A 24,217-nucleotide genomic window follows, 5' to 3' on the forward strand; every position below is an offset into this window, starting at 1 on the left:
GCAGTCCTAGGCTGCAGTAACAGAGGGATAGAATTAAAATCATGTGAAGTGTTAGCACCACTTTATAATGCTTGGTAAGACCACACTTGGAGTCAGGGGTGGGATGCAAATATTTTTACTACTGGTTCTATGGGTGTGGCTAGGTAGGTGTGGCCATGTGACTGGGTGGGTGTGGATTTTTTTTCACAGCACCTCCCCTGGCGCTCCTTTTTTTTTTCTTTTTGGCCTCCTGGGCCTCAGGGAAGCCTCCTGGGAGGCCGTTTTTGCTCCTGGGAGGCTTCCCTGAGGCCCAGGAGGCAAAAAAACAGAGCACGAGAGTATGTGCACAGCACACACACACCCGTGTGCCCCTTTGTGCCTCCTGGGCCTCAGGGAAGCCTCCTGGGTGAAGCAGTAAAACAGCGAGGTAGATCCCGGCACAGCTAATCATCGGTACAGCTGATGATCAGGAGGAAAAGAAAAAAGAAATACCAGTTCAGCCGATCCAGTAGCTGTTTTCTTACTACCGGTTCATCTGAACTGGGCTTGAGCCAGTAGAATACTACCACTCCTTGGAGTACTGTGTTCAATTTTGGTCATCACAATATAAAAAAGATCTTGAGACTCTAGAAAGAGTGCAAAAAAAGAGCAACAAAAGTTCTTAGGAGACTGGAGGCTAAAACCTATGAAGAACAGTTGAAGAAATTGGGTAAGTCTACAGTAGTTTAATGAAAAGAAAAGACTAGGGAAGACATGACAGCAATGTTCCAATAGCTAAAGGGTTTCCATAAAGAAGAGGGGTCAACCTATTCTCCAAAGCATCTGAAGGCAGAACAAGAAGCAATGGAAAAACAGTGAGTGAGCAAGCAAATAAAATCTCTCAGTTTGAGGAAGGAAGGAAGGAAGGAAGGAAGGAAGGAAGGAAGGAGGACTACATCATCTACCCCCTAACATTTAGATGGCTTTGGGCACCTTAACATCTCTAGGGGGTATATAGTACAGTATCACTTGCTACTCTGGTGGAAAAGCTTGACTAGTAACTCCTTTAAAACTGTCACCTGTCAACTGTCAAGTCTGAAGATATATCTAAAAACTAATCCAAGCCATAAGGCAGCACTGTTGTTCAAGATTGACATTATCCTACTTTCTTAGCCACTTTTCTTTTCTTTTCTTCTTATGCTTTTTTCCAGAAGCACAAACCACAATTTTGTAGAACCACGGGGTTATTAAAGAACCTTAATTAATTCAGATTAATGTCAGGCTGTATCTGGGAGAACCATTTTCTATTATCAATTTGGCATGCAGACCTAGTTACTATTGAAATATATATATATCAAATTTCAGAGACACCCACCCACCCAGTCTTTTATTACCAATTCAGTAAGCTATTAAAAAAAAAAGATTCATATTGTACAGTATATGAGCTGCTGGTGCCCTCTTATGGTCAGGAATTGACATAGCTTATATCTGTGATTGTGTAATCCTCACCAATACAATACATTATGAATTTTGCTGGTGGCTCTGGTGTAGAAATATTTCACAGTGCCATTTTTAAATAACCTAAATAGTTTAAAATGTGTGATCGTGGTTGACTTGCCTTTAGAGTCCTAGTTGGATCCCAAAGGCAATCAGTCAAACAACAAAACGTTTTTAGAAAAGTTCTAGCAGGGTCTTTGAAAGTGTTTTGCTTCGGAAAAATTCTCTTTGTTCGCTTCACATGCAACCCATGCCCCACTTAATGACCTGCAGGGTCTTTAATGTCCTCCTCGGGGAGACAGGGCTGGGGATCATTATGTGAGGCAATCACCTGGGTGCTCACCTAATAACTGTCATGACTTGCAATCATAATGGCAGGCTCTGTTATGACCATAACTCAAGAACTATCTGTTTTGCTTGGCTATTTCGAGGCGTGAAGCTTCTACAGGAGAAGTAAAAAAAAATGTTCAAGCGATTTGTTTCTCTTAATCTTTGGAAAGAAGGCAAAGAAGGTTGCAAGAAAATTGTGCAAGGATTAAAAGCACAGCACCGTAAAATGGCCTCTCCATACAGAGGCCATTTTGAAATAAGAGCAGTAAATATTTAGTGAGACATAACGTTCTTCAATATGCTGGAGTTACAAACAAGGATTTCTATAGGTAGCCTTCAACTTACAACTGGTTGCACAACAACCATTCAAAAATATAATGGACCCTCAAAAAGGTACTTACATCCTGGATTCTTAGTTCCAATGGCCCTCCTATCATGTGACTGCATTTTGGATGCTCGGCAACTCACCTGCATTTACGGGTTCGCTTAACAACTGCAATGTTTGCTTAATGACCGTCATGTTCATTTTACTGCCACAAAAGTTGTAAAATTGGGCACGGTCATGTGATAAGCTTCTCAACGACTTAGTTACAATTACAGGCCCAATTATGGTCATAAGGACTACCTGTACATCTAATCAAATATGTAAATCATGACACAGTCTCTGACAGTATTGTAAGATTTTTTTTTCTCTCTCCCTTTTTCAAGTTCATCTTGAGGTACTCATTCATCAAATGTATTCATTCAGATGAATACATTTCTGTGAAAGAACAACTTGATTTATTGACAGTTAAAGATAACAGGAAGCAGGACAGAATTACCTAAAAAGTGCTTAGGTTACAGTCTCTCTTTATAGAATTAGGCAAATTAAAGCATGTTATGATTTGACAGAGCTATCAAGCATTTCATAGGATAGGACAGATCATCTGCCTCATGAAGTCAGTGAGGCCATTGACATAATGGGGAAGGATAACAAAATCAATGGGGGGTTGTAAGGACAAAAAGGCAGTTACTCCATGAACATTTTTTTCTTTCTAGGGAGTTGTTTACTTTTGCTTTCCAGAACTCTGCTCATCACCCAATATCTTTTCCTAGTTTACCAGAATTTCTTGGTTTTCTAAATGTTTGATGGCTAAATTAACGGTTTTCCCTTTGGTGCGGCTATAGCACTTTTACCAACAATAACAGATCTCAGTCAGCGTTTTCCCCAACAGTGCTCTGAGTATGTTATGCAATAGTTTGTGGGTCGTTCCACTCTGGTTTCTTTTTTGGACAAACTTTTGAACAAAGCACTGGGTGCTTTTTGCCACATTGGGTAAAGTCTAAGAATGCAAGCTCATAGGACAGATTCAATTCATATAATGAGCCAACCAAGGATGAAAGTGTTTGTTTTAACTGACATTAAAATGCCAGTCACATGATTGTAAGACTTAAGTTCAGCCTTCTTGGATCATATTAATCAACCTATCCGAAACTTCTAGCAAGTAATGAACTATTCTGGCTCTCAGCACCTGCAGACCAAGTGTTTCAGTGTCCAGCTTTCAGAATTAAGATTCACCAGAATATTTCAAAATTCTGCAATATCAGAAGCTGAAACAGCTAAAAGAGGTAAGAGATCTATTTATCAAAGAATTGTTTAGCTTTCCTTTAAAGAGTACTACATGCTGAAAGAGATATCTGTAACTAACTCTGTATAATGCCAAAATTATCCATGTTTATTGAAGTGTCTTTTTAAGGACACTTAAGTTCCAGATAATTTTTGGAGTCACAAATACCAGAAATAAAACTGTAAGGAAAGTTGAAGGTGAGTGTGATATTTTTAGGACTTTCAAGATTTTCATGGTTTAAATTCTGGGAATATTTTTTCACTTTCCAAATCTATCCCTATATCTTAGGAATTTCCTACCCCAAGTCTTAAAAAGATCCATCCCTACTTTACCCATGGATGTTGCCACTTCTCTCAGCCTAAAAGGGAAAATTGTTAAACCAGTGCTTTTGACACTTGGCAACTTTAAGATGTGTGGATTTTAACTTCCAGGACAGCAAACCAGCAGGAAAATTCTGGAAATCCACTCATTTTAAATTTGAAAAACACTGTTAAACTGTATTAATCTGAGAATATTCTTGGGGGAGACTTCTGTTGTACAACTCTGCAGCTTCATTCAGAGAATGGGGACTTAAATTAGCAACATTTTCCCCTTAAAACCATCCTATTTCCCTATCTCTTCATCCAACATTTTTCTTACCTCACAAAATCTATTAAGGAGGAAAGCTGTGCTATTTGCCTAGTGGGCACATTTGGAATGCAGAGAATACGGTGTGCTGCTCTCCCCAATAGTGTATTTTGTGCCGATTTATGTCATTTGTATCTGTACGCAAATGTTGTACAATTCCCAAAAGGATATGATTCAACAGATGTTCCTGAATAATGAACACTCTTCCAACAATTAGTCTGTTAAAAGGCTTTATTTTTTAAAAAAATACATTTTTTTACAAATTACCAATTACTACTTTACAAATTTCAGGTACTCCTCGACTTGTTACTAGTCATTTAGTGACCACTGAAAATTCCAACGGACATATCTGGGGGTACTTACAACCCAGATTCAAAGTTTCAATGGTCACCGCCACCTCCATATGACCACACTTCAAGAGCTAGGGAAACAGGCCACATTTATAGCCAGTTGAAGGGTCCATGGTCACATAACCATATTTTATGATAGTTTTGCCAAAAAAAAGAAAAACCACCATCATTTATTTCTGGTTTTCAGCAAAACTGGCCCACAGTGAGCAATTGGTTCACTTAATGACTGTGGCATTTGCCACAAAAAAAAAATTGTAAAATTGGCTCAGTCACATGACCAACTCTCTTTACAACTGACACGAGTTACAACCAGGGGTGGGATTCTACCGGTTCGGACCGGTTCTATAGAACCTATTGTTACGATTCTGTGCAATTCAGAGAAGTGGCAAATCATGCCCCTGTCTGGCCCTGCCGCTCTCCATCCTTCCTCTCCCCCACCCAGTCAGTCCTTATCGCGCATGTATGACATCACGCACATGCTCGACATGTTGACTGCATTCTTCCCCACCCAGTCACTCTTTAAAGTATTTTTTTTTTAATCTCCTGACAGTCAGCCGTTTCGATGAACATCTGTGCCAGGATCCCCCTCGCTGTCTTACTGCTTCACCCAAGAGACTTCCTTGAGGCCTAGGAAGCAAAAAGGGGTGTGGGGGGAGCTGTGCCCCCCCTGCGCTCCATTTTTTTGCCTTTCTGTGCCTCAGGGAAGCCTTCTGGGAGCAAAAACACCCCCCAGGAGGCTTCCTGAGGGCCAGGAGGCCTAAAAACAGAGTGCAGGGCGAGGTACAAAAAAAAGAAGTCATGCCCAGCCAGTCATATGGCCATTCCCACCTAGCCATGCCCACAAAAGCAGTTAACAAATTTGACAAACAGTAGTAAAAACAAACAGAAAAAAATAATACAGGATTAGCCTTGGAGCATAGTATCAATCAACCGAAACCCTGCATGGAGTGGCTTTGGGCCAGGGATTCTCATCACCATATTCTCATACCAGCATTACCAACTTCACCTATTGGAAAAAATAGGAGAAGGGAACACTATGTGTGTTGCCTTGAGCTTTTGTACACATAGTGGGACGCAAATCAAATGTGTATCAACATAAAGTGTGGAGCCACTCTCAATATAGTTTTGATATTCAGTGATTAAAGACACTACCTGAACATAATTCCCATTCGCACCCTGAATGGTTTCATCCTCACAAATGTAAAGGATCCCTGGGGCAAGGAGCCAATGACTTAGCATATAGTCTTATCATAGTTTACTCTTTTCTTTGCTTATTTCTGATTTCTGTCTCTTAATTTTCTAGCTCTGTTTCATTATTGGTTTCGTAGAGTTAAATTTAATCTTTTGTTCAGGAGCTGAAGAGGAGGTGCATAATATCCCACCCACCCTACCCCGGCAACAAGTAAACAATCCTTCCACTCTCCAACCTCTCTTTTAAAAACCTTACATTGGCTCCAGGCTGAAAAGAACAGGAATCAAGTAACGAAGAAGAGAAAATCTGCAGCTTTTTCCCCAGAAAGGAAAGGGGGGAAATACTTTATCTCCAAAATATAAATCAAATAGAAACTTGTGCTGCAGAATGGAAGATGCTGGATCTTTGCAAGTTTTAGCTTATTTATCTTGTATATAAATTTTTATTTTTTAAAAAACATATCATTGTGTGAACAGTGTGGTACTGGAGTATCTTACATTTTAAAACAAATATAACGATAGTCTTCATATTCAGTACAGTTGACAATCTTATAAAGTTTCATATTAATACACATATTTCCTTTGATTATTCACCATTTCAATATCTTATTTTTGTGTCAATCTCCATATTCTAAATATCCCTCTTTTTACTACAAATAAAATATTATTAATCATATTTATAGTGTTTAACAAAGTTATGTGATTCTAATAATTCACCAATTTGTATTGAGTTATAATCTTCCATTATTTATCCCTTTTCTAATTTTTAATTATGCCACTATTATACAGTATTTAAAAATATCCCCTTTCTAATCACATTTTACAATTTATTTAATACAAATAAAATAATATTCATCATATTTACATTTGACAAGTTATATAATTCTAATAATGATACAGTTGTTTTTATCAAATTATAATCTTTAATTATTCTCTTATTTAATATTTCAGTATGTTATTTTTATGTCATTCAAATTCTGCATAGCACTCTTTTTTCTGCAGATAGAATGTTAATATTCATATTTTTTACATTCAACAATCTTATATAGTTTAATAATACACATATTTATGCTGAGTTATATTCTTCAATTGTTTGATTATTCGATATATCATATTCAAAATTACCTTCACTGAAATTCTAAAATCCCTTGTTGTTAATTCACCTTATAATATAAAAAAGAATCTATTCCATTAATCCCCCTTTCTCTAACTTCTAATCCTTTTTTATTATCCATCATCTCTCACTCACACTAAAACTTTAATTATTTGTTTTTTGGCTTGTCTCCCATATTCCTCTTTTGGATCTTTAGATCTATCTACTATCACTTCATGGCCCCTCCTCTTAAACATTTCTTCCTTCTCTACCCATTTCCATTACCAGTTCAGTCTATATTGAAACTTTCAGGGGTCTTTTCAGTGAAAAAGTTTTTCTTATTCTCCCCTTTAAATCTCCAAAAGCCAGGCCTTTCCAGTATTTTGGGAATATATTGTGCTTCCCTTTGATAGTAGGTGGTGCTCTTACATCAATTTTCACTTTATCTTGTCTTTTTTTATTTTTTGTTCAATTTTACTCAAACTTCCCAAAATGTAAATGTAGTATTAACTTTTTATATGGGTACAGTGGTGGTATTCTACCAGTTCAGTCCAGTTCTGCCGAGCTGATAGTGGTGTGAGCAGCGGAGACTGAACCGGTTCTCTCCACCACTCTGCTGTGGGCCACCCCGTTCACCCAGGCTCCCATACTCATCTTTATCCTCTGTTTTTTAAGTGTAGTTGCTTTGCACGACACAGCAGAGTTCCATGTAACAGCTGCTGAAATGACTAGGAGAGTGCAGGCTTGCAGGAGGTGAGTTGGAACGCCACTACGCCTGTGCAAAGTCAACTGTACTGAATATGAAGACTATCGTTATATTTGTTTTAAAATGTAAGATACTCTAGTACCACACTGTTCACACAATGATATGTTTTTTAAAAAATAAAAATGTATATACAGTTTGGCACTGTATAGGTAGTTCCAGCATTTTACAATGCCTATCCACAGCCAACATTTGTCCAATTTAAGTCCTATTTTTTGTATTTTTAGCAAGTTTTTTATTTTCTTCCTTTCCCTTCCATTTTAAAATATAATTTTACTCACTACTTAGGACGCCACCACTTTAACTATAGTTCTGAACCTCTCTTTTTCTGAATCTTCTTTTTCTTGGGGTTGACCTTAGATAAAAATAATTTTTCTCACCCAGTTCCAGACACTGTTCACCAGCTCCCCTCCAGCACGCTTCTTAGTTGTGAAGCTGTCTCCAGCTGTGTGGCAGCCATTTTGGCTGCCTCTTCTTCCTGCCATGGTGATCCCTGGGGTTCTACAGGGGAGTAGAGAATGCCGGTCTTTGGCTTCACCGCCCCTCCAAGGCAGTGTAGACTTTTTCTGCAGCCCACGGACAAGAAGCCAGCCCAGGGAAGGAAAGCTCCGTTCCCTTGTGACTGGTGTTGCCGCGACATCACTTCCAGTCTTTTAGCTTATTTATCTGACTGCCTGCTGGTTGGGGAATTCTGAGAATTGAAGTCTACACATCTTAAAGTTGTCAAGGTTGAGAAACACTGCCCGACTGTTTAAGTCAGGGGTGTCAAACTCGTCAACTGTGGGCCAGATGTGTCACACACTGGCCACGCATACCCCCAGTTTAGGGTGGGGAAAAAGTTCCAATACATCATGTGATGACAACATGACGCTGCAAGTTTGGCATCCCTGGTTAAAGTCCTAGCTGGGCTCCACGTGCAGCCAACAGATAGCTAAAGCTGGCAAAGATCCAGCATCCTCCATTTTCTGGCACAGCTTTTAGAGATGACTTTTTTTTTTTTTGTTTAGTTCAGGATGAAAAGCTGCAGAAAGATTTTCTCTCCTTGCCAGCTCAGTTCCTCTGCTCTTCAGCCTGGAGTCAAAGCAAAGTTTTTAAAAGGGATAGAAATTGGAGACCAGAGGGAGAGTTTACTTTTAGTAACTAAATGGGGCAGGGAGGGAAGAGCAACAAGTCAGTCCCTCCCAGCTTTTTTTTTAAATTGAAGAAATGTGGCTTTTTGAGGAAGGAGGGAAAGGCGTTAAGGACAGAAAAGGTTTTGGGAAGCTTACTGCCTTTTGTGCAAAGGCCCTCTTCCCAAAGCCTAGAGATGCGGGAGAGCTTTGCAGTGTGCTCATGGACAGCTAATGAATGGAGAGCTGATTAGCGAAGATGCCCCAAAGGGCTAGAAAACTGTGTTATTGTTGTTTTGCCCTAGAAAAGCAGGGCACCTTGGCAGGAGGAAGGGCAGAGGCAGAATTAGGAAAGGCAGGCGCACTTTTCCTTCCTCATTGTTTCTCAGGACAGCATGCAAGACATTCAAGGGGTGGGAAGCATGGCTATCTCAGGGTAAGGGAGGCCTTGGGAGGCCTGAGGCCAGGTAGGCTGGTGCCTGCATTATCTAGTGCCTGCATTATCTCCCCCACTCCTGCTTAATAACCTGTGCATTCGTTTAATGAATGCACTGGAAAAAGCAGGGATGGCTGATCATTACTTGAGCCAGTCCATTTAACATTGTCCTGATCTTCAAACGGAATGGGCAGGCTCCATTAGGGTCATAACTTGTATGGTTGCAGTGTCTCACCATTTTCACCATTTGCATCTTCCTGCCAGCTTCCCCCTTGACTGTCCTGAACAGAAAGAGGGTTGCGAAGTATAAATGATTAACACGTGATTGTGGAATGTTGCAATGTCATAATTGTGAGCCAGTCGCCAAGCATTCAAATCATGATCACATGACCCTAGGGATGCTGTGATGGCCCCAACTATGGGGGCCTATAAGGACCTATCATAAGTATCTCTCATTCAGTGGCCTTGTAGCTTAAAAATGGTCACTGAACAAGTGGACATTAAGCAATGGCTATCTGTATTAAAAGCTCCGGGGAAGTAGACGTAGGTGAGTTATGAGGAAGAGTATCCTGATGGTAAATGTTGCCAACCAATGGGAAAGGTTGTCTCATAAAAGGCCATGTTCCCTTTCACCAGACTATTTAGGAAAAGCTGAGATGATACAACAAAATATAATTCCATGAATTATATAATTATATAACACGAATCAGCTGCTGACATTTTTAGATTATAGATAATCAGAGTTGGAAGGGACCTTGTAGGTCATCTAGTCCAACCCCCTGCCGCCCAAGCGGGAGACCCTACACCATTCCTGACAAATGGCAGTCCAATCCCTTCTTGAAAGTCTCAACTGATGGCGCTCCTACAACTTCCGAGGGCAAGCTGTTCCATTGGTTGATTGTTCTCACTGTCAGAAAGTTTCTCCTTGCTTCCAGGTTGAATCTCTCCTTGTTCAGTTTCCATCCATTATTCCTTGTCTGGCCTACAGGTGCTTTAGAAAATAGCTTGACCCCTTCCTCCCTGTGGCAGCCCCTCAAATATTGGAAGACCGCTATCCTGTCTCCCCTGGTCCTTCTCTTTACTAGACTAGCCAAGCCCAATTCCTGCAACTGTTCATTGTATGTTTTAGCCTCCAGTCCCCTAATCATCCTGGTTGCTCTTCTCTGTACTTTTTCTAGAGCCTCAACATATTTTTTATAATGTGGTGACCAAAACTGGATGCAGTACTCTAGGTGTGGTCTTACTAAGGCTTTATAGAGTGGTATTAGTACTTCCCTTTGATCTTGACTGTATCCCTCTGTTAATGCAATTTAGGATTGCATTAGGATTATTGAAGCTATTTCATTAATATGCAGGATTTTTCTGGCTTACAGTTCATTATTTTGCAGGTTTTAACTATGTTGCTCTACCTGGTTGCCCTGGTAGGGCTTTACATCCTCTGCCAATGGTACCGGGAAAGACAAAAGGTGGAGAACCTGACGGAGAAATGTGTCTTCATCACGGGCTGTGATTCTGGCTTTGGGAATCAGCTGGCCAGGCAGCTGGATGCTCGGGGTCTGCGGGTGTTGGCAGCTTGTCTCACTCCAGAAGGGGCAGAACAGCTGGAAAAAGTCACGTCGGCTTGTTTGAAAACCACCCTACTGGATGTCACTAGCAGTGAGAGTGTTGAAGCAGCAACTGAGTGGGTGGAGAAGCAAGTAGGAGACAAAGGTACAGCCTAAATATTGTTCTTTCTGCATGAGGCCAATTGGACCTAACTGCTTTTATTTATTTACTCCACCTTTATTATTTTTAGAAATAATTCAAGATGGTGAGTGTACATAATACTCTTTCTTCCTCTTATTTTCCCCACAATAACAACTCTGTGAGGTGAGTTGGGCTGAAAGAGAATAACTGGCCCAAAGTCACCCAGACAGCTTTCATGCCTAAGGCGGAACTCAAAAGTCACAATCTCCTGATTTCTAGCCTGGTACTTTAATCACCTAGTCAACTTCCTTCCATTCACCCCCAACCAGTCAGAGCTGAAGAAGCTTCTTGGATGAGAAGCAAAACATCTTCAAAGAAAAACCAGAAAGTCCAGTTGCCTCTTGAAAAACCACCTTTGGGACAACCATGACCTGGATGACTGACAATCTCCACAGACATCCAATAATGTATTTGAACGACCTTGGAATCAAGTTGCCTTTCAATCTTGGCATAACCTATTCCAGTGGTCACCAACCAGTGGGCCGGGGACCATTGGTGGTCCACGAGAAAATTTTGGTGGTCCACAAAGAAATGTCACCCCCAAAGCACCCCCCAAAGCAATTAATCCAGGCTGCGTGGAAACACAAGGCTGCACCACCCACATGGCCCATGGGAACACAAGGCTTGCATCACTTGCATTGCGAACAACACGAGATAGTGAGGGAAGGGGGGAAAGGGCGGAGGAGGGGAATATGCCCCACATGTCTCACCTGGCCACCAGGCTGCTTCTTTCTGCTTCTTTCTTCTTCTGCTTTTGGCTGCATGCAAGGAAAGCAGCAAAGGTCTTTCTTTCTCCTCCCCTAACTCCGCCAGAAATGAGTCTTTGGGACCCTGCAAGGCATCCTGCTCCAAGAGGCTGGGCTGGCGCGACAAGTCTCACAAAGACTCATTTCTGGTGGAATTTGGAGGAGAGAAAGAAAGACTTCTGCTGCTTCTGCTGTTTTCCTTGCATGAAGCCAAAAGTCTCCCCCGCTCTCCTTCTCCCTCCCTCCCTCCCTCCCTCCCTCTCTCTCTCTCTCTCTCTCTCCCACCAACGTCAGCAAGCCACCGTCAGTCAAAATTCATATTAGTGGTACATGGAATTTAAAATTATGAGTTTGGTGGTCTTGAGGTCCAAAAGGTTGGCAACCCCTGACCTATTCCATAGTGAAATTATTATAAAACTCCCTCAATATTGTTCACAAAACTTATTTTGCAAAAAATCGGTGGAGCTACCATATCACTATGTCCCAAGTATCAGCAGGCGAAAAACGGCCATATTGAAAATACCTTCCATGTAAATAGTCCTAACTCATCTTAATAATAAAAAATTAGAAAAATTGTTGCTGGCTATTTTATTCAGATAACTAAAGATATCAGAAAAAAATAGCTTGATGGACCTCTTGAATGCATGGTGAAGATAGAAGTGTCTAGAAAAAATATATCTAATATGGTAAGTAGTTCAATGGTAAAGATTTTAAAGATTTTGCTAGTTCAAAAACTACAGGTGCAATCGTAAACTTGGTGGCCATAACCTGACTTAGAACCGGGAGGTGAGTTAATGTGAGCCACCTAATTTCTCCTTGTAGGGGACATGATACTTAGATTAGATTAGATTAGATTAGATAGATAGATAGATAGATAGATAGATAGATAGATAGATAGATAGATAGATTAGACAGATAGGTAGATTAGACAGATAGACAGACAGACAGATTAGACAGACAGAAAAATACAATGTAACTTTGTGGGGAGGCGGGTTGTGGTTGTCCAGGTATAGTAAGGAAAACGTAATGCTGTGGCTCAGTTTTAGTGCCAAAAAAACTTCAGTTTATAATATGAATCAACATGAACAGCTAAAATATCTGAAGATATCTTCAAAATAATATATTGAACCATCAATTCAATTCTGTATAAGAGAAGTAAGTCTGTTTCCACAGGACTCTGGGGCTTGGTGAACAATGCAGGAGTCTCTTTCCCAATGGCTCCCAACCAGTGGCTGACCAAGGATGACTTTGCAAAGGTGCTAAATGTCAACTTGCTGGGAGTAGTTGATGTGACCCTCCACTTGCTACCCCTCATCAGGAGAGCCAGAGGCAGAGTGGTCAACGTAAGCAGTTTGGCTGGAAGAATTGCCTATAGTGGAGGTGGCTACAGCCCTTCAAAATTTGCATTGGAAGCCTTCTCTGACAGCCTCCGGCAAGTCAATCCCTTGAATATTTATTTCATTCTGTCTCTCCTACGCCTGCTATCACCATGAGAAAGGGGAGAGGAAACTAGAGCTCATCTAGCCTCTCATCTCACCACAAACAAGCTGTGGTTGTTGAATACATATCACCACCATCTGTTAGCCATCTCATGTTTGGACACTGTCTCTTTGCGGGGGGTTGGACATTCTGGCCAAAAGAAGCATTCATGCACAGCCTCCCAGTAAGTAAATAAATTAAGTTCAAGAACGTAGAAAGCTTGAACATTTTCTGTCCCGATTTAAGTCCAGGTGCCTTACTTTCAAAATGAAGCATTGGTAATCCTTGATTTGGCTTCTCTTTCAAATTCCCACACCCTAGCATTGTGGATTTCTGTTTGTTTGTTTGCTTTTAAATTGCATGTCATTTAATGGAAATCCATGTCATTGCATTATTAAATATTTACCCATTGGCAGTAAAACAAAATGGATATTGCAACAACAACAAAATCATTCCCGTGATTTGCTTTTAAATTTCTCAATTCTGCTTTCAGCCATGGTGATGATTGGCACGGATTCTTTTTTAAACTGCAACCAATTTTGATTGATGCAGACCCAAAAGATGCTGAATCAGCTGAATTTTTAGATCTCCTTATAAGGGATGGGGATAACTTGCTTTGAAAAAAGCAGATACAAAAGTAAAATGTACACATTTTTTAGTGCTTTCTATTGTTATCATAGCGTATATTATTTCTATTATCGCTACAAAAGAGTTTTCTCTATACTATATTCTATTATTACTTCTGTACTCTTTTTATTACTTCTGCTATTATTAGAATAAAGCAGTGCTCTCTTCTTACACTGTTCTGTCTTTAACTCCCTCCACCCTCCAATGTTTTTCTTTTCTTTTCTTTTCTTCTTTATTAATAATACACAGAATGTTAAGCATTAGCACCTTCCACAATGTGGTTTGTTTTGCTTTGTTGTGCCTCGTCTTTTTTTTCCCTATGGACCATTTGGTTTCTGCAAAGAAACAAAAGCTCCATCCATTTGGCTGTTTTCTATGTGTTGAAACTCTACAACTTCCAAAGTGCACATCTCTCTCCCACACCCGTTTCACAATTGCAGCTTTTATAGGCAACTCTGCAGTGCTGCTAGGGAGAAGAACTCAAATAGGAGGGGTGGGGAAGGAACCAAAAGTGCTTGCAATTTTTTCAGCATCCTCCCCTTCCACCTTTTGTATCTGATGATGATGATGATGATATTTCTGACCCCACATGCCCAAACTTGATTGATCTCAAAAAAATGAGTAGCTTTCTATTTTATGAAAATGTTATTAGACTTTAAGGTACCCAAGATCAAGTTTTGCTTTTAGCGTATATAGTAACTGAATGTGTTTGTAAATCACAGGAACTGAGTTCAGCTTGAAGATTAGAAGATTTCATATGAAGGGTAGCCTAGCTTGTGACATCAAAAATCCTACTGTGGCTGATCTCCAAAAACTAAGAGTTGTTTCAATCTTGAATAGTAGGCAACTAGCAAATCCACAATATAGATCAGGGGGTGTCAAACTCAAGACTCATGGGCCAGATTTGGCCCACGGGATGCTTAAAACTGGCCCACAGGGCCAGCCTGAAAATATCAAAGGACCAGCCAGCAGTGTCTCTGCCACTCAAAACAGGCCATGGGGGGGGGGCATATCCAAGGCCCCCGTGCAGCCCATTTTGAGCTGGTGAAGTGCTGCAGGAGGACTGGATTGGACCAGATTACAATTATGTGGCTTCAAGTAAAGTGCCTGATCTGGATAGAAAGCAAGCAACATCCTACATTAATACTTTGGTTTAATGCCAGATTTTATATATTTAATCTACAATCAATAATCTATTCTATATTCTATTCTGTATCTATAATTGTCAGCCATTTCTATCCTGGAAATTTACCTCTGCTATTAGATTTTGTTATTTATGATATTGTTGTTGAATATTTATTATTAGTTGAACAATAAAATTATAATAGTATAAATAGCTTTTCTGCCTAAACAAGCAATTTACTATTAAACATAAATTTAGAAATAAAAAGTTTAGTGGAGTATGAAGAATAATAAACATTTGCCAGTATTATCTGGTAGAAGAGATAGGAAAGGGGTTGTGGTAATTGTGGAAAGAAAGAAGGGAAAAAATGCATCTTGAGCCTGTGTCAAACGCCCACCATGGCCATACCCACTCTAGCCATGCCCACTATGACCACGTCCATCCCCGGCCACACACACACACACACACACACACACACACACAGACACCCAGCCCTCCGAGGTCAAACACAACCCTGATGCAGCCCTCAATGAAATTGAATTTGACACCCCTGATATAGATGATAGTCAAAAGTATTCTGGAAGAAGGGAGGGTCAAACCACTGTTGCCAGGAAAATTACACAGATGGGTGTGTTAATGACACCCAAGTCATGATACAATCAAGGGAATATTTTATGAAGGGTATAAAATCTCTTTCATAATGAGGTTATTGTAAGAAATAAGGAAATTCAAAAATAAAATGGTATATAACTGTGATGGCGAACCTATGGCGTGCGTGCCGGAAGTGGTATGTTAGAAAGAGCCCTGATGAGGGGATGCTACATTCCTTAAAGCCAAGGAAAGATGCCATGTGAGCAGCCAAAATAAGAGGTACGGAGGGGTACGGGTGAGAACATAACGGAAGAAGATAATTCTCCCTGGAGACATCCTAGGATTAGCTGTAACACCTGAGGGCATATCCAATGAGTTTGAAGTTGGGAGGGAATGAGTCCCAAGAAGGAGGGAACTTGGGTGTCGAGATTGTATATAAAGTAGGTTCTGGAATTCAGAGGTGTGGCTTTTGATTTCAACCTGCTTGTTGGGGTTCTAAAAGGTCACCGGCGCTTTGCAAATTGCCTTTTTATTTTTTTTAATAAATTCTCTTTGTTTTCAACGATTCTTTCATTGGCTTTGAGTTATTTCCAACAGTTATTATTTAAATTGGTTTGCTGCTATCCTCCATAGCTGCAAATGTCCTAATTAAATTTCTCTTCTGGATTTTTTTGGTTTGCCAATAGCAAATCACTTCAGGGGATAAAAAGGACAGTATTTTTTGTCTCATTTATTGTTTGAGTCACTTTCTTTCATTCAGCTCTTAGGCTATCAAACTCTTGTTTTCATAAATTCTAGCTGAGTTCTGGGATTATTCTCAGGGGCGGAAAAGTCTTCAGTTAAAAAAAAGCAGAAGAAAAGCACATTTGGAGATCTGGTAAGATGGAGCAAGGAACGATTCTAGTTGGAGGCAGGAGGAAAGTCCCTAATTTTTAAAGTGTCATTTTTTTTCTTGTAGACGTGAAATGCATCCTTTTGGGGTCAAAGTCAGCATCATCGAGCCAGGCTCATTTGTAACAGGACTAGATAAATGTGCAGCAGAGTTCTTCAAAACCCTCTGGAGCAAAGTATCACCTGATATCAAAGAACTCTACGGCCAGGAATTCTGGAGAAAATGTAAGTTAAAATGTGTAAAACCAGGAAAGTAACATTGCCAGCTAAAGTAATCTTGCAGGACTTTATTTCTTATAGCCTAAGCTTTCGTGAACTACAATTCATTTCATGAACTATTCTCACAAGAACAACACGTGAGTCTAAGTGTGAGCATATTTCCATTTATGTTTTAAAAAGGCTGATGAGCTCTCAGGGTGGAAAGAGGATATATGGAGTTAGGGGGCTGGTACCCAAAGCAAAAAAAAAAACTGGATGGCAAGAGAAAAAGAGGGATGATCACTTTTCTGGTGGATAAAAATAGATGATTTTTTAAAATTTAAATCGGATTTTTTTTTATTTTTATCAAATTTATCAAATTCAGTGCTTTTGGAGTAAAAATCTATCTAAAGATAGTTTTCTATTTAAGATACATTAATAATTTAGTTTATTCAGCATGAAATGGAGCTTAGTTATGTAGAATGAGGCTGTATATTCTGCAATATTTACATTTTTGGTAAACTCGTTCAATGACTCCAAGCTCTGAAAGCTGAGATAACATGCACTGCATTAATGCACTCACACAATTTCACAGCAGAGATAACAGTTGCTCTTTAAAAATTGAGATTTAAATCATGTTGATTTAAATCAAGCCTTTTTATTAGTGATTTAAATCATGATTTAAATTGTGATTTAAATCAACTTGATTTAAATCATGACCTACCCTGCTTATGTCTGTGATGCTTTGGAGCAGGGGTCCCCAACCTGTGGGCGGCCAGTGCGCGTGGGTGCATGTGCATGCACACACCTCCGCTCATGCTAGTGTTGCCATGAGCATAGCACAGGCATTTGCAGCCCCGTGCATGCATGCATGCATAAAGGCACCTGACCCTCCCCCTCCTCTGGGCCACCAACTCAGAAAGGTTGGAGAACTCTGCTTTAGAGCCACACTTCAACCTTAGATTCAACCACCACTGAGAACAAAGTCCCACTCAGTTCCAAAGGGGCAGGATTTTGCTCATAAGAAATGGGTGCATCTAGTAGACCTGCATGCAACTCTATTAAAGAAAACCACACCCTTCTTGGGGTCTTTATGATGTAGCATCCCAGTGAAGTGAGAGAAATGAAGAAATTTGTTTTTTTGTTTTTCAAAACAAAGAGCATCCCACTACGGACTGCTGCAATCATAAAATCTTGCACTGGCCCTGAACCTGTTGGACCAGCAGATCTCCAAAATATCTTCCAACCCATTCGTTCTATGGTTCACCAAATAAGCATGTTAGAATATTTCCAATTGTTGACAACTATCCCCAGAAAAAGTATGCTGTTTCCTTATTGATTTTTCCTCAAAAAGGTAGTGGCTCCCGGGACTTCTGGTTTGAGCTTCTTCAGTGACAGACCAAAACCTCGTCTCTGCGAGGCTTCAATCCGTGTGTGCCGCTGGAGCTCCCTGAGCCAGCTGGTTTCGGGGCTAAGCCACCCCGTAAAGGTGGTGAAGAGGGGGCAGACTGCCAGCAGGGTTGAGGAGAGCCTCATTTCTCCTCCCCAGCTGGCCATTACTCCCTTTCCCGAAGGTGGTTTAGGTCTCCTAGTTGTCAATATAAGGAAGGAGAGAGAAGAAAAAAAACCCAAACCTTTCCCTTTTCACTTTCTTTCGCTGCTTCCGACTCTTCTTTGGGAGCGATGTTATTTTTTGTAAAATTTAGATTCCAGGGTACCTTAGTTGTTGCTTTTTCAACTTAACCTGGTCAGCCAAAATTTTCACTTCTTATCTTCCTCCTGCACGTTCTTCCGGTTGAGTTCTTTGAGGTGGCCATTTCTGACCACCTCTCCTACCGCCTTCGGGAAAGGGAGTGATGGCCAGCTGAGGAGGAGAGGTGTGGCTCTCCTCAACCCTGCTGGCAGTCTCCCCCCTCTTCACCACCTCTACGGGGTGGCTTAGCCCCGAAACCAGCCGGCTCGGGGCGCTCCAGCGGCGAGCCCAGGCAGAAACCGCACACGATCGTGGATTCCTGTCTGTCGCCGAAGCCCTTCAAGCCAGAAGTCCCAGATGGAAGCATTTTTGTTCTATACAATTGACTAACCTAACTGCACTGGATTGTTTTTTCAGGCACTTTCCACCTTACAACTAAGGTAGTCCCAAAGGCACTTTTTCAAGAAGCAACTGGACTTCCTTGTTATTCTTTTAAAATATTTTGCTACTCATCCAAGAAGCTTCTTCAGCTCTGACTGGATAGTGGGGAATGGAAGGACCATCCAATCAGAGCTGAAGAAGTTCCTTGGATGAGAAAGGAAACGACTTCAAAGAAAAACAAAGAAATCCAGTTACCTCTTGAAAACGCACCTTTCGAACAACCATGACTTGGATGACTGAGCATCTCCATAGACCTACAACTATAATAGCACTAGCTCTGGCTCGTAGTTGTTAGCTTGGTAACCAAAGAATTGAAATGGGGAAGAGGAAAGTATCATTATATCAGGCAGGAATCAGTAAATGGAAAATTATACATTACCTAATTCCTGGTCCAGTCTATTTCATTTTCAAAACAAAATGGGGGGGTGTGGCTATGCATATAATACAGGTAATCCTAAACTTACAACAGTTCATTTAGTGACTGGTCGAAGTTACGATGACACTGAAAAAAGTGAGTTATGACCATTTTTCACTCTTATGACTGTTGCAGCATCCCCATAGTCACGTGATTTACATTCAGATGCTTGACAATTGACCCACATTTAACCCTTTTTGCGATTTCTTTTATATATATAAAATGATTGGCAGCAGCGCAGCCAACCAGCCCAGCACACCAGCCCCCACCACCAGTATTTATAGAGAGACGGCAGCTCCAATCACACACTGCTTGCACTGCATGAAGCTGAAAGCACCAACCTGAGGATGGCGAATGGGACCTCGCCGAAACGTCACCAAGATACTCTTAATCTTACATGGGAAAAGACCCGAACACACCTAGACCTACATGTATATGTATATGTATGTGTGTGTGTGTGTATATTTATACACACATACACACACACACACACACATACATATATATGGCATTCAGCTTTGTTCAGGTATTTTCCCATGTCATTGTAATTGTGCTTTTAAAGTTGTAGCAACGTTTCGGCAGAATCTCATCTGCCATCATCAGGCTTCTGTATAGTGTTCATCTGATGATGATGATGATGATGATGAACACTATACAGAAGCCTGATGATGGCAGATGAGATTCCGCCGAAACATTGCTACAACTTTAAAAGCACAACTACAATGACATGGGAAAATACCCGAACAAAGCTGAATGCCATACATGTAAGTGTGTGTGTGTGTGTGTGTGTGTGTGTGTGTGTATGTTCTGTCTCACCTTTCTTCTTTCCAAAAGATGAAAGAGTACAAACTCACAGAAACACAGGCAGGCAAGCTGACTCAGACTTCACAGAGTTAATTCTTTGAAACTGATAATGTCCTTGGCATTCCAACATGCTCTGCCTGCCAAGTCCGAACTGATAACAAGTAAAAAGCTACTTCCAGAAAATTACAAGGCAGACCATAAAATCATTCACAAAGAAAACCTGAAGCAAGATTAAACTTTGTCCCGTACAAAGTTACAGCCGACAACACACCCACTTTTATCCCCTGTGGGGTGTGGCTCAATGACTCAGCTCACTCTCTGACCCTCCCACGCCTCCTACGTTGCTGCTCACGTTTCTTCCTACGACGCTGCTTAGGATCAAGCCAACATTCTTCCTCTTGACTCCTTGTCAGGGGCTGCTCCGATATGCCTTCCTCCTGATTAATCTCAGGCTGTTCCTCTCGGTTGTTTGATGAAACCTGAGGCATTATCAAGGAGGAAGGCATTGCCAGAGAGGAAGGTCCTGGGGAGGCAGTCATGCCCAGTTCCTCCTCCTCATCTTCCGAGTCCTCTTCCTCTAACAGCACAGGCTCAGGAATCGGAGCCACAACATATATCTATCTATCTGTACAGAAGCCTGATGATGGCAGATGAGATTTTGCCAAAACGTTGCTACAACTGCGGGTATTTGTATGTGGATTTTTGGTTATTCAGGTTTTCTCCCGCATAAAATTGGAAGTATCTAGGCGACGTTTCGATGAAGTCTCATTCATCATCTTCAGGCTTGTGTCTGAAGATGAGTAAAGTATTACTCCGAGAAGCACAAAGCCAAAGACACAAGCCTGAAGATGATGAATGAGACTTCATCGAAACGTTGCCTAGATACTTCCAATTTTATGCGGGAGAAAACCCGAATAACCAAAGATAGATAGATAGATAGATAGATAGATAGATAGATAGATAGATAGATAGATAGATAGAAGATTGCTTCTATTACTTCTGTGTTTATATTGCTTCTGAGTGCTGGTGGCTCTGATTGCTTCTGTTTCTTGTACTTGCTACCACATTGCAAGAACTGCATGGGTATTGTATACATGCATTATGTTTTATATTATTGTATATAAACAAGTTACTTCTATAAATGAATCCTGCTGAATTATGTACCTGTGTGCTGATTGATTTGCTGCAAACTCTGACCAAAGAGGAAACCAGATTCACTTAACAACCGTGTCACTAATTTAAGAACTGCAGTGATTCACTTAACAAATGTGGTGCGATAAGTCATAAAATGGGGCAAATTCCTTGAACAAATTTCTTACCGAACAACATAGATTTTGGGCTCAATTGTGGTTGTAAGTTGAGGACTACCTGTACTTGTTTTAAAATGGATTATGTGCCATTAAATCAATGTTGGCCCTTAGTAATCGCATAGATATTCCCCATGACAATCTGTCCAACTGGATTCTTCAAGCCAATCCACTTTTCTGTTGGTCACTCTCTTTCCTTCCTCTAAAATGCTGCTTTTAATATGAACATTCTTATTGTGGTTAAATGGATTTTATCAATTGTTGCCCTGCTCCAGCTGCTGCAACCACACTAAAGTGTATACTTCATTGTTCTAACAAACTCTGCTTTGCATTATCCTAACTAGGGCACAGCTTTAAACAATATGAAAATCTGCAAAAATGAATTGGCTACAAATGATACTGAGACATGTAAAAAATAAAAAGAATAGATAGCAAACCTGTTTCCCTGCAGTTGGAAGACCATAGCATACAGCAAAGGAATTCAACAACGGCAGAGTAACAAATGTTCAGCTAGTAAATAAATTAGGTTTATATACCTGCGCGTAGGCTATTCAGATTTGAAAAATATACCCAAAATTATCATGCTAATGTTATATCTGAGACCAAAAAATCCAGGAAGTATGTGTAGGTAATAGCATGCATGGATGTAATTTGCATGTTAGACTGAAACTTGCAAATGAGGAAGCAAAGTAGAATGTACTTTTCCTTTTTTTTCTTTCTCCTCTGAAAATTGTGACATTAAATATAATTTAAATCTTTAGACCTTATTAACTACTTGCACCCTACTTAGAAATGGTGGAAAAGGTCAGTTATTCCAAGATTTACTCAGGACTCCATTTCCATAGATATAGATTATAGGAGACTTGTACTATTTTTACGATATAAAATCCTTCCAGTAATGACATCCTAATAGATGATTCATCATAGTAGGATTTCCTACAGAGAGCAAAACCAGCCTTCTGTGCCTTTTTCAAAAAAGATCAGATCCAGCAAATAGCCCTCAGTTTTATATAGGTCCCGTATTACCCTCTTATGGGAAAAGAGGAGTTCAGTTCCATGAATTGTTATTGCTTTCTTGAGTGGTCTTTATGCCTCCAAGACATAAGAAATTGATTATCGGAGGTTCCATTGTCAAGTCTGCAGAGGATCTACCTCAAAACACCACATTAATCTATCACCTTAAAAAAAAACACTGGAAAGTTTCAGGAGAGATTGTTGAAATCCCTCTAAATTTTGGAATTCTGATATGAGATCATGGGAATGGGATGGCTGAAATCTCATAAGATTTGCTGGTCTCTGGAGATTTTAAACATTTTTAAAAAGAATAATTATTTATATGGTAGATGCTTTGCAAGATCATGCAGTGGCACATGAAGATGTCGCCAATCACTTGCACAACCTAATTCAGAAAGGAATATTAAAAATGGCGAGAACAGCAATATTCTGTCAAGTGTCCCAACTCTTTATTTACTTATTCATTCATTTATCATATTTAAGAACCACCCCATCTCCTTCACAGAGCGACTCTGGGCAGTGTACCATAAAATATTAAAACCATAAAAACAATATGCAAAATACTATAATATATAATGTAGTTTCATCTCTTTGGGTGGTAGCCATAGCTGTGGAACAGAAGATAAAGGATCATGTCATCGTGGCATGAAAGACACAGTGCTATTTTATAGCCGAGAGATGGATCTCAACCCATATTGCCAATTAATTGTTTCTCGTGTTGACAAACAGATGACTTGTCCACTCCAGGTGGCTGACTCATTCTTATTCTTTCTTTCTATCCACAGTTAACCAAACATTTGTTGGCAGTAGATGGAAGAAAAAAAACCTCCAGATAGTTACGGACTGCATGGAACATGCCCTAATCTCTGCCTACCCTCATAGCCGTTACGCTGCAGGCCAAGATATCAAATTCTTCTTCATCCCCCTCTCTTACTTTCCAACCCTACTGACAGATTATATTCTGACATATGGCCACCCCAGACCAGCCAAGAGTCTGTATTGATCACAGTCTCATAGTTTGTACAAGAATCAGACTACATCCACTTCTCATTTAGCAACTTGCCTCAATTAAATTGATTTTCCAACGGGCACATTTATGGCCAAATTTCACCCATTTGACAATGCATGCCAGTGTGTGATAGTCATATGCATGCCAGTGTCTCTGTCATATGTTCACTTAGCAATCATTTCACTTCACAGACTGATTGTTGGAACGTAACATGATTACTAACCAAGAAATGAGTGTATAGAAGCGATGAGGCACGTGGATTATAGCAAGATGTTTTAGCTTTGTAAAAAAATTAATCTGGTAAGCAGCCAATATGTAGTTCCAAGTTTGTCCTTTGAGCAAAATACTAAAACTTATTTCGATCAGTAGGTTTAATAAGGAACTGAAATTCATTTCCCCTAAAATCCTACATAAACTTGGACCGATCCTTTTTTATATTTTCACAAATATGTTCATCTTTATGTGACTCAAAATCATGGTTTTGGGCAGTGGTGGGATTCAAAATGTTTTACTACTGGTTCTATGGCCGTGGCTTGGTGGGTGTGGCAGGGGAAGGATACTGCAAAGTCTCCATTCCCTCCCCACTCCTGGGGGAAGGTTACTGCAAAATCCCCATTCCCTCCCTACCCTGCTAACCTGCTTTCCAGCTCCGTTTTCCTGTGCAGGGCAACAAAAGAAGCCCAGCCAATCAGCTGGGACTCAGGAGGCAGAGAATAGATGGGGGTGGGGCCAGAGGTGGTATTTGCCAGTTCTCCGAACTACTCAAAATTTCTGCTACCAGTTCTCCAGTACTGGTCAGAACCTGCTGAATACCACCTCTAGTTTTAAGGTAGGATGACACTGGACAATGATTGTCAAACAAAAAAGGAGAAGAATTCAGTAGATATTAATAGCAATTTTTGGCAGATGTGTTCCTATTGATCAAGAAGTAAAAGGGCTCTGATTCTAAAGAGTCTGAGGAGGAAGTGGAGGTGACTTCAGAGGACCTTGTGGGGATAGCAGCCTGCTTCAGAGAACAGCAGGGAGCTGTTGGGGCTGATTTAGCTGCAGAGCCTGTGAGCAGCTAGAAGCAACAGTAGATGAGGGGGTCTGATCTAAGACCTCCCTTCACATGTCGGAGAAGAGCAGGCAGAGCTGGGTGCTGGAGTTAAGCATGTCATCAGCCCAGAGTT

General features: G+C 40.5%; 1 protein-coding gene across 1 annotated transcript; it reads left to right on the top strand.

The window, feature by feature from the left end:
• The first annotated feature begins 3,009 nt into the window (after positions 1 to 3,009).
• On the top strand, positions 3,010 to 23,649 carry LOC113445563 (retinol dehydrogenase 16-like). Its single transcript, XM_026714820.2, has 5 exons — positions 3,010 to 3,393; positions 10,350 to 10,671; positions 12,627 to 12,885; positions 16,232 to 16,389; positions 22,822 to 23,649. The coding sequence occupies exons 2-5, from the start codon at positions 10,359 to 10,361 to the stop codon at positions 23,037 to 23,039; spliced, it is 948 nt and encodes a 315-aa protein (XP_026570605.1). The 5' UTR covers positions 3,010 to 3,393; positions 10,350 to 10,358; the 3' UTR covers positions 23,040 to 23,649.
• Positions 23,650 to 24,217: the final 568 nt, after the last annotated feature.

The sequence above is a fragment of the Pseudonaja textilis genome, chromosome 2, assembly GCF_049901715.1.
Source record: "Pseudonaja textilis isolate UNSWEBS1 chromosome 2, rPseTex1.2, whole genome shotgun sequence".
Classification (NCBI taxonomy): domain Eukaryota; kingdom Metazoa; phylum Chordata; class Lepidosauria; order Squamata; family Elapidae; genus Pseudonaja; species Pseudonaja textilis.

Coding starts and splice junctions, on each gene's coding strand:
- LOC113445563 (XM_026714820.2), top strand. CDS start 10,359: ATGTTGCTCTACCTGGTTGCCCTGGTAGGGCTTTACATCCTCTGCCAA. Junction 10,672..12,626: donor GAAGCAAGTAGGAGACAAAG/GTACAGCCTAAA, acceptor CTGTTTCCACAG/GACTCTGGGGCTTGGTGAAC. Junction 16,390..22,821: donor CCAGGAATTCTGGAGAAAAT/GTAAGTTAAAAT, acceptor TTCTATCCACAG/TTAACCAAACATTTGTTGGC.